The sequence below is a fragment of the Gymnoscopelus braueri genome, assembly GCF_963280865.1.
Source record: "Gymnoscopelus braueri genome assembly, chromosome: 21".
NCBI lineage: Eukaryota > Metazoa > Chordata > Actinopteri > Myctophiformes > Myctophidae > Gymnoscopelus > Gymnoscopelus braueri.
Genome location: NC_137623.1, coordinates 15,492,208 through 15,506,133, shown reverse-complemented (window position 1 = coordinate 15,506,133; position 13,926 = coordinate 15,492,208). Strand labels below are relative to the sequence as shown.

At 42.2% G+C, this 13,926-nt stretch overlaps 1 protein-coding gene across 3 annotated transcripts; it reads left to right on the top strand.

Annotated features, from left to right (window-relative positions):
- Positions 1 to 1,074: 1,074 nt before the first annotated feature.
- On the top strand, positions 1,075 to 13,237 carry LOC308077141 (holocytochrome c-type synthase-like). Of its 3 annotated transcripts, none has more exons than XM_080417723.1 (9): positions 1,075 to 1,195; positions 3,553 to 3,662; positions 4,399 to 4,446; positions 4,784 to 4,831; positions 6,194 to 6,321; positions 7,469 to 7,617; positions 10,302 to 10,421; positions 12,274 to 12,360; positions 12,508 to 13,237. In XM_080417723.1, exons 2-9 carry the CDS (start codon positions 3,554 to 3,556, stop codon positions 12,704 to 12,706), a joined length of 888 nt encoding a protein of 295 aa, XP_080273849.1. In that variant the 5' UTR covers positions 1,075 to 1,195; position 3,553; the 3' UTR covers positions 12,707 to 13,237. The 3 variants fall into 3 exon arrangements, with proteins under 3 accessions (XP_080273849.1, XP_080273851.1, XP_080273850.1); XM_080417724.1 differs by having other exon boundaries at positions 1,086 to 1,183; positions 3,536 to 3,662; XM_080417725.1 differs by lacking the exon at positions 4,784 to 4,831.
- The last annotated feature ends 689 nt before the right edge of the window (positions 13,238 to 13,926 follow it).

Below are 13,926 nucleotides of genomic sequence, written 5' to 3'. Positions count from 1 at the left end.
TCCCATGGGACATCACTGCAGAACGTCATGGACATTGAAGAGAGAGAAGTGAGCTCCCAGGACATCACTGCAGAACGTCATGGAGAGTGAAGGGCACTCACAGAGGGCTTCCGTGGTGATCGCTGAGGGAGTGCGTTGTTTACATGTCCAGGGGCAAGCAGTGAAATTTGAAAAAATCACATTATCTGGCGCCATCTTCTGGCAGAACTGAGAACAGGAGGAGTAGTGGCAGACAGTGGCGGACGGTAGTGACGCGTTCTACGTGCAGCGTGGCGTGCAAAGTTGCCATGTCCGCTTATTATAAGGGACTTTGGTCTTGTTTTTCTGTAAAGTTGCTTGTAAATGTTGGTATTTGCGGGTTGCGGTTTTTGGGGCTTGTTTCGTGTAGTTTCCTCCTAATGTTTAAACCAGTGGTTCTCGAAATCTCAACTTTTTCATGTCAAGGACCCCCAAATGTAGGCCTATAGGCTATGTATTTGGCCGCGGACCCCAATCTGAAAACATTTTATGCCAGGGACCGAGAGTGTACACTTAAGAGTATTGAACTTAATTGTACACCTTTGAGATATTTCTGGAGTATTTCCAATATATATTCAATAATTTTACTTCAACTCCACTACATCTCAGAGGCAAATATTGTAGCCTACTTCTTTGCATATATAATTGTATTATATTATAAAACATACATACTACTTTAGTCCTATTTTATACCTAGGCTATTTGAAAATAGCCAACCTACAAGCTCTCAACAAGTCGCATCTCGACGCGTTGTGAGCTTGTAGATCTGCTATTTTCAAACATTTTACTACTTTTACTTTTGGCATTTAAAGTATATTTTTGATGCCAATACTTTTGTACTTTTACTCAATTAACATTTTGAACGCAGGCCTTTTACTTGTAACAGAGTATTTTTTACATTGTGGTATTGCTACTTTTACTTAATTAAACTTTTTTCCACCACTGGTTTTCATCGACCTGGTTGCTTGTTTCTATAGCTGCAGCAAACCTGGCAACACTGGTGCCGACGTAGTACGTACAACGTGAGCGACGGATCTGTTACTAAACACGATCTTGTTGTGTGTGGTTCTGTCCGCACGTTGACATTGTGGCAGAGAGAGAACAGCAGCACAGACCGAGGCTCTGAAGGCTGGTCAACAGGAGGGTCTTGATCGCTCAACAACAGGTCAGTCCGTGTGTCCAGCGTGTCCTTGTTGTCACAAACGACACGTTTATGTGACCGAGAGCGACGTCCTCCTCGGTCGCACTCTGTTCGCTGGGGAGACGCGTTTGTCCTTGGCTTGTTGAGCTAAACTCAAGGGGTCGCCCAGGCTAAAAGGACAGATCTACAAGCTAACAACGTTGTTTAGCTTGTAGATCTATTTGTTTGTGTGTGTGTGTGTCTGACTGATTACACCAAAGTTCAGAACATCAGTTGCTGTTTTCATGTTCTGTATGTAGGCTACATAGTAGCCCCTACGGAACCTCTCCCTCCGCTAAGTAGCTCCGAGATGAGGTCCCTCGTTGGTTCCTGCCGTTTGCGGTCGACATTGTCGCACATTTTCCACTTTTACATGTTTCTTACCCCTTTCTGCACATCGTATCCAAAAAGTAAAGCAATTGCGCCACTCTCTCAGATGTTTTAAGTTATAGCGGAATATAACAGCTTCCAACGTGTTGAAGAAAGTATTTAATTTGCCTCGGTTTTCATCCGGTTACATGTTTTTAAGACATTGCGCAAGAGTTGTGCCCGTTGAGATAACATTACTGATTACCCTACTGGTCAAATGTTGAATTGCATCTTCTAATGCAAAATATTATGGAACCGGATGAAAACCGAGGCAAATTAAATACTTTCTTCAACTCGTTGGAAGCTGTTATGTTCCGCTAGAACTTAAAACATCTGAGAGAGTGGCGCAATTGCTTTGCTTTTTGGATACGATGTGCAGAAAGGGGTAAGAAACGTGTAAAAGTGGAAAATGTGCGACAATGTCGACCGCAAACGGCAGGAACCAACGAGGGACCTCATCTCGGAGCTACTTAGCGGAGGGAGAGGTTCCGTAGGGGCTATTCATTAGCCAAAAGCAACTTGGATGCTATAATGCTATCTGGCATCTAAGTTGCTAAGCTGTACTGTTGATAGACTTTACATAGTTATACTCATTGCTCACTGAATATGAATATAAGGAGTATATGAGTAGGCTCTATATATACTGTATGTAGTTAGCCTTAGATCTAGCTGTAGAATACAACTCTCGTAGACGTATTTATGATTCTGACGTTTTCAATCTACGAGAGTTGTAGGGTTCACCCCCCATGGAGACAGGGACTTTCTGCACTATACCCCGTAGACACTCCAAACATGTACAAATTGGAAATAAAGGTGCTTATCCCCAAGCCCCAAATGTTAACTGTCGCTACGTGGTAGTAGTTTAATGTAATAATCCATATCGTTCAATAAAGAAGTGTTTTAATGCCGTCTGTGGCCGAACGCCATTTTTTCACCCTCGTTTACTTCCTGTTTACATTGAGTGTAATTCCGGGTTTCACCAGATGGGCGCGTCACTACCGCCCATTGGGAACTTCCGACAGAATCGGCCACAGACGGCATTAAAACACTTCTTTATTGAAAGATATGGATTATTACATTAAACTACTACCCCGTAGCGAGAGTTAACATTTGGGGCATGGCGGTAAGCACCGTTTTTTTTCTTCAATTTGTACATGTTTTGAGTGTCTTAGGGGTATAGTGCAGAAAGTCCCTGTGTCCATAGGGGGTGAACCCTACAACTCTCGTAGATTGAAAACGTCAGAATCATAAATGCTTGTATTCTACAGCTAGATCAAGACTATCGTAGATGTATTTGATCGAGTCTGACTTTTACTCAGCGTCGCAACCACACTTCTTTTTTGAACATCTGGAATATAGAGTTGCAATACCAAACCTTGAATGTTTTTGTTTCATAAACATGCACCATAGACGTGCTATGAGCTACTTTCTGTCAAGAAATTCCGTGCAGGTGATTATTTTTCCAAGTGCCTGAGTTTGGAAGTGCAGGATTATTGAGTGATTTCCAGCAAGCGCTTCCAAACTTCAACACTTCATAATCACTCGCACGGAATGTATTGACAGAAAATCATTTTCAGGTTGGGATACCAATTTTATGCAATCAGGAGATAGAAATCATACAGGATAAACAAGTGAAATTAAATTTGAAGTGATGATGCAAAGAAATGAGCGGGCACAATAGGAACTGTAACACTATACAATTGACGCTCATAAATCTGTAGTCTCATAATTGAATGAAATTGGTAAGATGATGAGTATATTATCAGTATGTTCAGAATTAGTAACCACTTAACGGCCAAAGAATGTAAACTATTTTAAAAATGGCTGATCCACAAGCTCAATGCGTCACAGTGTGATGTGATGTGCAACTTGTAGATTGGCTGTTAAAGAAAGAAAAAAATCTAATTTGGTGTCAAATTGTCCAGAGTCCAGTGGTTGACATGGTGTGTTTTCTGTTGCTCCACACAGGACTAGTCTGTGGGCAGGATGGGAGCCTCATTTTCAACCCCTGCTCCTCCAACCGTCAAGGCTGAGGCAATGGTGTTCGCACCACCTCAGGGCTTACCCATTTACCACGATCCACAGCCTGTCAAAGGTAGGTTGTGTGTTTTTATAGCCTTGAGAGAACCTTTTTCTGGTAGAAATACTATTTGTGAAATTGTTAGCTAAAGGCTTTGTAGGCACTCTGTTAAGTGTTGTGCCGAACCGTGCCTTTTAGCTGTTCTAAAATCCATGCCATGGTAAACCACGGCCTCGTGTGGCTTATTGGTTTATTTTATACGTGTCACCCCCAAAATGACAGATTTTTCCTATCGATTAGTCATCCCATGGAGACTTGAATTCATGGATATATTTTAGTTTTTGTCGCATTCCTAAGCCAATAATTTGATGACCGGCAGCGGTTCCGTTAGGAGACACAAAGAGTCTCCTTTGTGTCTCCTACAGGAACCGCTGCCTGCCTACCGGTCCGGTGAACTATCCCTTTAATTCGGGTCCCGGACAGTTGCATTGTAATCATACAGGGCGAAAACACAGACATAAAGTTGAAAAGCTGGAGGTGGTCAGAATGTGGCACACTTAAATCTAACAAACCCATCACAGCTAATTTTATTAGCTGCAGCTGTGTTTCTTACATCACAGTACACTATAATGTCAGCGTGCTGTAGTTTTTAATCCTGTACGGAAAACAATGCCAGGTGTAATCTGTGTGCATTGTGAGATAGAGAGAGAAAACTATAGAGGCATTTGTCACGATGGCATTTTATTTGTGGTCTCTAGTGTTGTTGAGTTGGTGTCACCTCATCCTACTGTCTCTCTCTCTCTCCTTGCAGTGTCTCCTCCGTCAGAGTGTCCCATGCACCAAGCCCAGCCTGTAACAGGTAGACGTCACACAAATAACTGTGACCATGTTAGAGAATGATGAGAGATATCAAATACACTGTATATCCTTATAACAGTATTAAGCTTCACTTGATGCAGAGCACAAATCGAATCATATTTTCTGCTGTGCTGAAATGACTTACCCCATTAGTTTGTTTGTGGTCATTCATTTGTCCCAAATAACGATTCCATACTTATTCCCCGTTAAGCCTGATTCATACTTTTGTCATACGATGATGTCAGATCTACATACATGCACGTGTGTGTGTGTGTGTGTGTGTGTGTGTGTATGTATTCTTCTGAAGAAGTCACAATCAGCCTGTCTTTCTCCTTCAGTGTCTCCGCCATCAGAGTGTCCCATGCACCAAGCACAGCCAGTAAGTGGTAAGTGTGAGGCAATTGGTTGTCATCAAACAGTGCAATTTTCTCACTCAGGGGAAATCTTGTATACATCCACACACTGACGGCAAATTTCCACCTCCGATAACGATTCTTAATGGACAATACAGGTGATGTAACGAGATCAAAAGAAGTTGAGCATGTACAAAAAAAACATTGAAAGGCAGGTCCTGGACTTGGATCAAAAGCGCAAAGAAGGTCTGCACACTGTAGCTCCCTTAACCCATTTTGGGCGGGAACCCCTATTTGTAACTATACCTTTCAGGACAGGAACCCCTTTTGGGGTTCTTGTTGCTATGTACAGTATATAGCAACATAGATTTGTTGTAATTTTTGAATAAATATTTGAAGTTTTTCAGAAGACTTAGGTCAGGATTTAGAGGTGTTTTTAGAATTGGCCTCAGGTCTGAATGGGTTAACACATTCATTCACTGTCAGGGGTTTCCTAAAACAGGCTGCAGCCTCTGCCAGCATTTTGTACGATTTTCTTACCTTTTCACAGTAGTCACAGAATATTTTCCGTGATCACTGTCCTCACATGATCCCCTCATTACACACACGTAGAATCGGGGGGGAAAAAATGATCGCGGTAATCCGTTCCATGATTGCAGCCAGTTGAAAATGGCATGTTTCGCCAAAAATACATAGTAATAAAAAAAAATAACACCCAGTGTGAAGTGAGCGGTGCTATTTGTGAGTTATTAATTTCATCATGCATCTCGGTAGCCAATCGCAGCACGTCCTGCGAAGTGACGTGCTTACATTTTTTTTACATTATTATTAATTTCATCATGCGTCTCGCTAGCCAATCACAGCGCGTCTGCGAAGTTTGAAGTTAATTTCATCATGTGTCTCGCTAGCCAATCACAGCACGTCCTGCAAAGCTTAGCCTATGGGCGTGTTTTCCACAGCATGGCGTCACAGCGAAAGACAAATTTTCACGACGGAAAGAAACACTTTCACCACGGATGGGTCCTAAACCCTCTTATAGGAGCGGTTGCACCGCTCAAAAAGTACACAGGAGCCGAGATACAGGATTTTAAAGTAATATGTTAACCAGGAAGTGAATGGAGCAGTAAATCTTTGGATCACGTTATCTCCTGATGTAAAAAAAATACCAAATACCACATTGGCAGGCAATGTGTTAGTGATGTTCTTTTTTAACGTATCCAACAGAGTGACGTTTCGAGCCAAAGCTCTTTTTCAGACTCTGTGAGTGTGTGGAGTGCAGACCTTCTCCATACATCTTATGGTTACTTGGCGTGTTAAGCCCATTTATTATTTATAACAATAGCAGGTGATCCTAAATACCTACTCAATGTGCGATTTACTGTCTTCCCCCATCAGATTTTCCCATACAGCAAGCAGCGGAACCAGCACCTCCAGCACATCAGGACAGGGCGTACGAGTTTGTGGGATGTCCAATGAAGGGAGCGGCGGCGGGCATGAAGACCGACATCGACCCGACAAACATGGTACCCATCACACCACAGGCATATTTAGATACATTCTCATTTTGCATCCAGGGAGTGTGTGTGCACAGTTTCGGAGCGACCGGGCCAACGGTGCCAGAGATTAGATGCTAACACACAGACAGGACACACAGACGGACACACGGACGGACGGACGGACAGGGGCGAAAACATACTCTCTCGCCATGCCTTTCGGCCTGGCGGAGACAATAATATAGAGTCAAAATTGAAGTTTGATCCATAAACACAAGTGTGCAATTATATACTTATGTAGAGTTTAATTTCTTCAATGAATTGGAACCCATATGACATGCCAGTTTCACAACAGGCTCTATACACGCTAGGTCACATGGGGTCCCGTGGGGTTATGGGCCTGTAACTCAGAAATTATACCGTATCGTACAGGTTCCATTGTAGTTCCATTTGTATACTCTCAGAGTGAAATTAACAACTTTCATTATAGAATGGGGTCCCAGAGATAAGGGGAAAAAAAATCTTATCAAATGCAGGTCTGCTGCCTAATGTTGAGAATCGTTGCGTGAGGTCACACAACCAACAGAACAATACTTTCGTAGTCACCACTAGTGGTGGAAAGTAACTAAGTACATTTACTTAAGTACAATTTTGAGGTATTTGTACTTTACTTGAGTGTTTCCAATTTTCAGTACTTTTACTTCTACTCCACTACATCTCAAAGGCAAATATTGTACTTTTACTCCACTACAATTATTTGAAAACTTTAGTTACTTTTCAGATGTAAATTATGATATAATGAAACATACATTAACCACTTTAGCGCTATTTTATACCGAGGCTATTTGAAAATAGCCGATCTACAAGCTCACAACGAGCTTGTAGATCGGCTATTTTCAAATATTTTTGTACTTTTACTTTTGGTACTTTAAGTACATTTTGATACCAATACTTTTGTACTTTTACTCAAGTAAATTTTGAATTCCGGACTTTTACTTGTAACACAGTACTTCTAAATTGCAGTATTGATACTTTTACTTAAATAAAACATTTGAGTACGTTTTCCACCACTGGTCACCACCGTACCTACAGTATGTATGGGATCATGCAGATCTGTGCCATTCTTTCCATGTTATAGTTGCATTGACCCTCCTTCCTTTCTCTGCCTTGTGTCCAGATGCCTCCTCCTAACCAGATACCCGCTGCAGACCAGCCCTTCCCCCTGCCCGTCAACCGCCAGGAGTCCATGATACCCCGGCACGGTTCAGGCAGGAACTGGGTCTACCCCTCCGAACAGATGTTCTGGAACGCCATGCTCCGGAAGGGGTCAGTGTTCCTGTTCCACAGCCATGTTTATCGTTAAAGGGGTTGGGGGCGATAGTATTATATGGTTAAAAGTGTACCATTAACGGTCCGTGCACGCTGTCGACATCTATTTTGTGCGATGAATTGGCATTCATTCTTTCCCGGTCTAAATGGGCCGTTTGTGTGTCATGAGAACATCCACGTGGAACGTGAATATCTCGTGGTGATAGAGCGACATCATTTAGGACCTTTTACTCTCATGATATTCACAACAATATGCAAAGAGTGATGTTTTTTTTTTTTTTTATTAGTCTTGATCTATGAACGAATAATTGTGTCAGTGTTTGCCAGGCTACAAACTAGGGCAAGGCGATCATAAAGTGTGACGGTCTCTCCGATCTATGAGATGTAGACACTAGGGCTGTTAATATCGAAATAATATTCGAATATTGGTCTTAAAAATGTGCCGAATATATTTTATTATTATTAATATTATAATAACAATTGCCTCACATAATCTAATATTATTATATATTTTTAATATATATTTTTTCCCCATTAGAAAATGACTTGTTATTGTAGAAAACAGGTTATCATTATATCCACAAGAGCTTTTTTTGTTAACAACGTTGCCTGCCGAGGAAAAGACTCTGATCTTGCAGATGTACCGGGTACAGTAAAATGCGGTAACGTGAGCCACCGGCTGCAAAAGCCTGGTAAAGCGAGCCCCAGTTCACCAGGGTTTCTGGCCAAAACATTTTTTTTAGACGTGAGGTGGGGGGCTCAGAGTGTTCCCACTAAGTAGAGTAGGCTTTCAACTCCATAAAACCGTCTTTGTTTTGGTGAGTAGCGAAAGTGTATTTTTATTTTTTTTACTAAAGACGAGAGGCCCTGCCCTACCGCGGGTGTGAGGGGAAATCGCTATGGACCAGAGCTAAGGTAACTGACCAGAATCCCCCAAAATCGCCACATAACACTTTTCAGTTGATCGGGTTTAGCAATGACTTTGTCCGGCGTGGAGTCGTTGGCTTACCAAGACTCCCCGGTTTGCTTTTCAGCTTGCAAAAGCGCATGTATCCTAGCCACTGACGAGGCTCTGGTTTGTCGTAGCCAGTGTTGCCAACTCTCGTGAGAGAAATAAGCCAACCCACCTCCAAAGACAAGCCAAATCTTGCGAGGAAAAATAAGCCGACATGGCAACACTAATTGTAGCGGGCTTGTTATGACAAGTGACTGACTGCAAGTGGTCAACTACATGGCCAGTAAAGCGCCGATATCTGAATCTGATAAAAAATATATTTTGTACACTGAGCGGAAGCAACGCCCTCTATTTGTATATTAATTATTATATCTTTTTGTAATATTCGAGGAATATTCGATATTCTAATATTAATTTACCAGCCCTAGTAGACACTAGAGATGCGCGGATGGCCTCTCACGTCACCCGAATCCGCATGTACAAATTCATTATCCACCCGTTATCCAACCGCAATAATTATATTGTCCAATTTAAATGTCCGCATCCGCACCAACCGTTTTTCCCGTATGTCAAAATATTATAATTTTCTGGTATTCCCCGTTAGTTTTAGTATTAGTTGTGCAATGCGATCACAAAATGCATTGATTTAGCCTATGGAATGTTGGTGCGTCTTTTTTCTTTTTTTTAAACCGGTGCTGCACTGAACATACAGACTCTGTGCGGCATCCAACATACAGGCATCCAACATACATGCGGCATCCAACATACAGAGCGCACTGCTCTTCAGCGCAGCACAGCAGCACCGGTTTAAAAAAAAGAAAAAAGACGCACCGACATTCCATAGGCTAAATCAATGCATTTTGTGATCGCATCGCACAGAGGCTGCTCTACACACTCACACAGACACAAGCACGCAGAGATTTAGCTATTTTATGGATAGATATATTAGATGTCATTAATTTATTTACCGCAATATTTCACCCGCGCTTTATCCGATATTAATTAATAATTATATTTGATTGACCCGAATCCACCCAAACCGCGGTTAACTGCGGCAACCGCGGCTAAAACCGTGATCCGCGCATCTCTAGTAGACACACAAAGCTGATGTCTTTTCCTAGTGTTTTTTTCCACCTGCCTTCGTCGTTGTGATATCGCGACGTCTCAAAGCCGTGCTTGAAAATGTACAACCATATCATCACACATCTGTACAACCACATCACACATCTGTACAACCACATCACACATCTGTACAACCACATCACACACTATAGTATATTGTCCAGCCCAAGCCTTCCTTTCCAGTCCTTAACCCAGTTAGACCTAGAACTCATCTCTCATTTTTTTATTTGAGCTAAAAAGCATTATTTTACACTTTGGCTATTCAAAAATAGCAGATATACAAGCTCACAGCGCGGCACTCGCTATGAGCTTGTAGATCTGCTATTTTTGAAAAATAGTGAAAATGTGTGCAAATCTTTGAATATATATTGTTTTAAAGCGAAAATGTTTTACTAAAATCTTTGCTTCTGGGGGGTCCCTGGAACAAAATATTTTGAGATGGGGGTCCGCGGCCAAATTCATATCATGTTGGGGGTCCTTGACATGAAAAAGTTTAAAATCACTGACATAGAAAAAACGTTTTTCAGGAAACCGCAGAATCGGAACCTCAGGCCTCAATGGGTTAACGTTAACAACTAACTCATTCTCTTCCCACCACCTGCAGGTGGCGCTGGCGCGAGGACGACCTGGGTCCCGTTGACATGAGCAACATCATCAAGATCCACAACCAGAACAACGAGCAGGCCTGGCAGGAGATCCTGAAGTGGGAGGCTCTCCACGCAGGGTGAGTCATCATACAACGACCCGCCAACACTTGGTTCTTCTTCTGCGTTTACATCACTGGTTCTCAAAGTGAGGGTCCGGGAACCCCCAGGGGGTCTATTTAGCTATTTTTGATTATGTTTGAAAAAAAATTCAACACAAACCAGATGACGTTGGTTTGGCTGTTGGGGCTTCTAGCCTGTACACATAGGTCGTTGTCCCCCCCCCCCCCCCCATCCAGTGATGTTTTTTCCATGCTTAAATAACCATAAGGATTAACCCATTAAGACCTGAAGCTGATTCCAGACATGTCTTCGAAATCCCAACAGTATTTTGAAGAACGTATGTTTCTATATCAGTGGTTCTCAAACTTTTTCATGTCAAGGACCCCCAAAATTATATGTATTTGACCACTGACCCCCATCTCAACATAATGTTGTTCCAGGGACCCCCCCAGAAGCAAAGATTTGAGTTAAAATGTTTGCTTTAAAATAATATAAATATATTAATTCCAGGTCTTAAAGGGGCCACACCATGAATTAAAAAAAAAATATATTATATATAAATATTGCCCCCTAATACGTTTTAAAAAGGTTGTAAGCCTAAAAAACATCCAGATATTTTTTCTCACAATCTGACTGTCTGTCATTCCAAGCTTTTTCAGCTGCAATACCAAAACGTCCTTTTGGGCAGGGGGGGGGCTACTGAGCAATTCTGTCTGGCCATCATCAATGCAATGGCAAGGCAAGTGATGTCACTTGCCTTGCCATTCTGAAATGGCCTGTTCAGACACTCCCATTCTGAAAATCTCTGAAATGAGAATGAATGACTGAATGTTAAAAAAAACATATTTTTTGGGGTAAAAGAGACACTGGGGAGCCCCAAAAATACCCCCCCCCCCAAAAAAAAAAAAATTAAATTCATGGTGTGCCTCCTTTAATGGATTAAGCAAGAATGCATCTGTGTTAATTAGGTTATGTTTACTGTGATCAAGACTAGAACCCATGTTAGATAATGGTGGTGATGTGTTTACAATACATTTTCCATCACTGGCGTATTGCCGTGATCTGGGTGTGATGGTGTTTTGTACCATACGTGTAAAACCTGTTCATACTGATTCATAATGTCAAGCCAAGACCGGGAAAGTATCGGTGTCATTTTAAGATTTCTTTGGCTATTCAAAAATAGCAGATATACAAGCTCATAGCGCGGCACTCTATGAGCTTGTAGATCTGCTATTTTCGAAAAATCTTTGAATATATATATATATATATATATATATATTTTTTTTTAAAGCGAAAATGTTTAACTCAAATCTTTGCTTCTGGGGGGTCCCTGGAACAACATATTTTGAGATGGGGGTCCGCGGCTAAATACATATCATTTTGGGGGTCCTTGGCATGAAACAAGTTTGAGAACCACTGATATTATAGCAACAATAAGACATTTGTAGAATCCCCAGAAGCAATGATTTGAGTTAAAAATGTTCACTTTAAAAAATGTATATTCAACGTTTTTTTTTACACATTGTCATGATTTAAAAAATAAATTGCAGATCTACAAGCTCGTAGCACGGCACTCGGTGCCGCACTATGAGCTTGTAGATCTGCAAATTTTTTAATAGCCAAAGTAACAACGCATCTGTGTCACTTTAGATTTCTTTGGCTTGAGCTTGTAGATCTGCTATTTATGAAAAATCTTGAAAAAAAACGTTTTTGATTTTCTTTTTTTTCAAAAAATGTTTAGGATTTAGAAAACATCTTTAAGAATCTCCTCAGGTCTTAATGGGCTAACATGACACAAGATGCGTTCTCGGTCTTAATGGGTTAAACAGAAATGGTCTCTTGTTAAGTGGGTTTGTGTGTCTCCTACAGGGAATGTCCATGTGGTCCCTCTCTCAAACGGTTTGGAGGTAAAGCCAAAGAGTTTTCTCCCAGGGCACGCATCCGCCACTGGATGGGGTGAGTGAGCTATTTGACACCTTGCTACTGTGCCTACTAGTGACGGGGCTAGGCCTGTCACAATTATTACATAATCGTCCTCTCGCAATTATTTGAGATAATCGCAATAATCCTTTGCATAATCGTCATAATCGTTGCCTCCCTCAGGTACGAGCTGCCGTTTGATCGCCACGACTGGATCGTGGACCGCTGCGGGAAGGAGGTGCGCTACGTCATCGACTACTACGACGGCGAGATCAACAAGGAGACCTACGAGTTCTCCATCCTGGACGTCCGTCCCGCCATCGACTCCATGGACGCCGTCTGGGACCGCGTGAAGGTGGCCTGGTGGCGTTGGACCGCCTAAAAAAAAAAAGACTTTGTCCCTCGTTCTCTTCTCATTCGTCGGGATGTTGACGTGTTGTGAGCTTGTAGGTGTGCTGTTTTCCAGAACATGCCCAAAATAGGAACACCGGGTGATAAGCACTTAATTCATACTCCAATGCGTCACGGTGCTCGCTTGTTTATCGGTTCTTTCTGGCATGTGACATTGTCGTACTACTACTAAGTTTAAAGGACTCAAAGTATCTCACACGCAGACACACTTTAAAACACTTGTTTGGAACGGAATCCTCTTTTCACATTTTGTGAAACCAGTGAAGCAAGTTAAGAACGCTCAACTTTACCTCAAAGAAACAGGCTGTACCCATTTTCACCATGCTAATCATATTGATTTAAATGTACATTTCTTTGAATTATTTCCTTTAGGCTTGTCATGCAATTAGGAGGTCTTTTAAACGCAGCTGATTGGAATAGTATATTCTCCCTACTGCATTGGCTGAAGCTGCCCCTCAAGTGGAACCCATAGGATTCTTTGTTAGAATTATTGTTTGATAGATATCGGAAAACAAAAGCACCCTTCCCCTGGGTGCGTTTGTCCTTCCAGGCTGGGAGTTCTGGGACCCCAAGCCCGGCTCAGGGGTCCCGACAGTTTCCAGTCGTATCCCGGGCCACCGTCGCAACCTCTGCTGCGCGCTGTCCGTCTGAATGGCTTCGTAGTTCGAACCAAATGGACCCACTCTCAGAGTTACTGAGCCACAAGGGTCCATTTGGTTCGTGACTATGTGGTTCGGGCCCCCACTTCGAGAACCGCTGGTGTACAGCATCCATGCAGTGTTTGTGCTGAACGCTACAATCAGATTCTGGTCAAACCCACCTTATATAGGCCGTACCGTGGTCCGAGTTGAGCGGAAATCGAATCGTCGGTTGGGGTTTAAGTGGAAATGCTTTAAAAAATCTGTTTTGATGTCCGGCACGCTAGTTTCATGTTGTTTATAGAGTTGTAGTGGGTTTGCAAAGGGCCGTGTTGACCGTGGGTGGGATGTGGGTGCATTAGCCGGGCTATATATTTGGGGTATAGTTTTATTTTTTTAACAAAAGGAAGAAAGAGAAAAGTTCTCAGCTCTGAGATTGTAAGCAATCAGAATCCCTCCCTTCTCCCTCCCTTCTTTGTGTGTGTGTGGTTTTGAATGCTGAGGGGTGATTTCGTATCGGAGGGTTAGGAGGTTATGCTTAATTTATTCTTCA

Bases quoted from the DNA above. Each gene is read 5' to 3' on its own strand.
- LOC308077141 (XM_080417723.1), top strand. From the start codon at position 3,554: ATGGGAGCCTCATTTTCAACCCCTGCTCCTCCAACCGTCAAGGCTGAG. The intron at 3,663-4,398 runs GTAGGTTGTGTG...CTCTCCTTGCAG, and splicing joins CGATCCACAGCCTGTCAAAG to TGTCTCCTCCGTCAGAGTGT. The intron at 10,422-12,273 runs GTGAGTCATCAT...TGTCTCCTACAG, and splicing joins TGGGAGGCTCTCCACGCAGG to GGAATGTCCATGTGGTCCCT.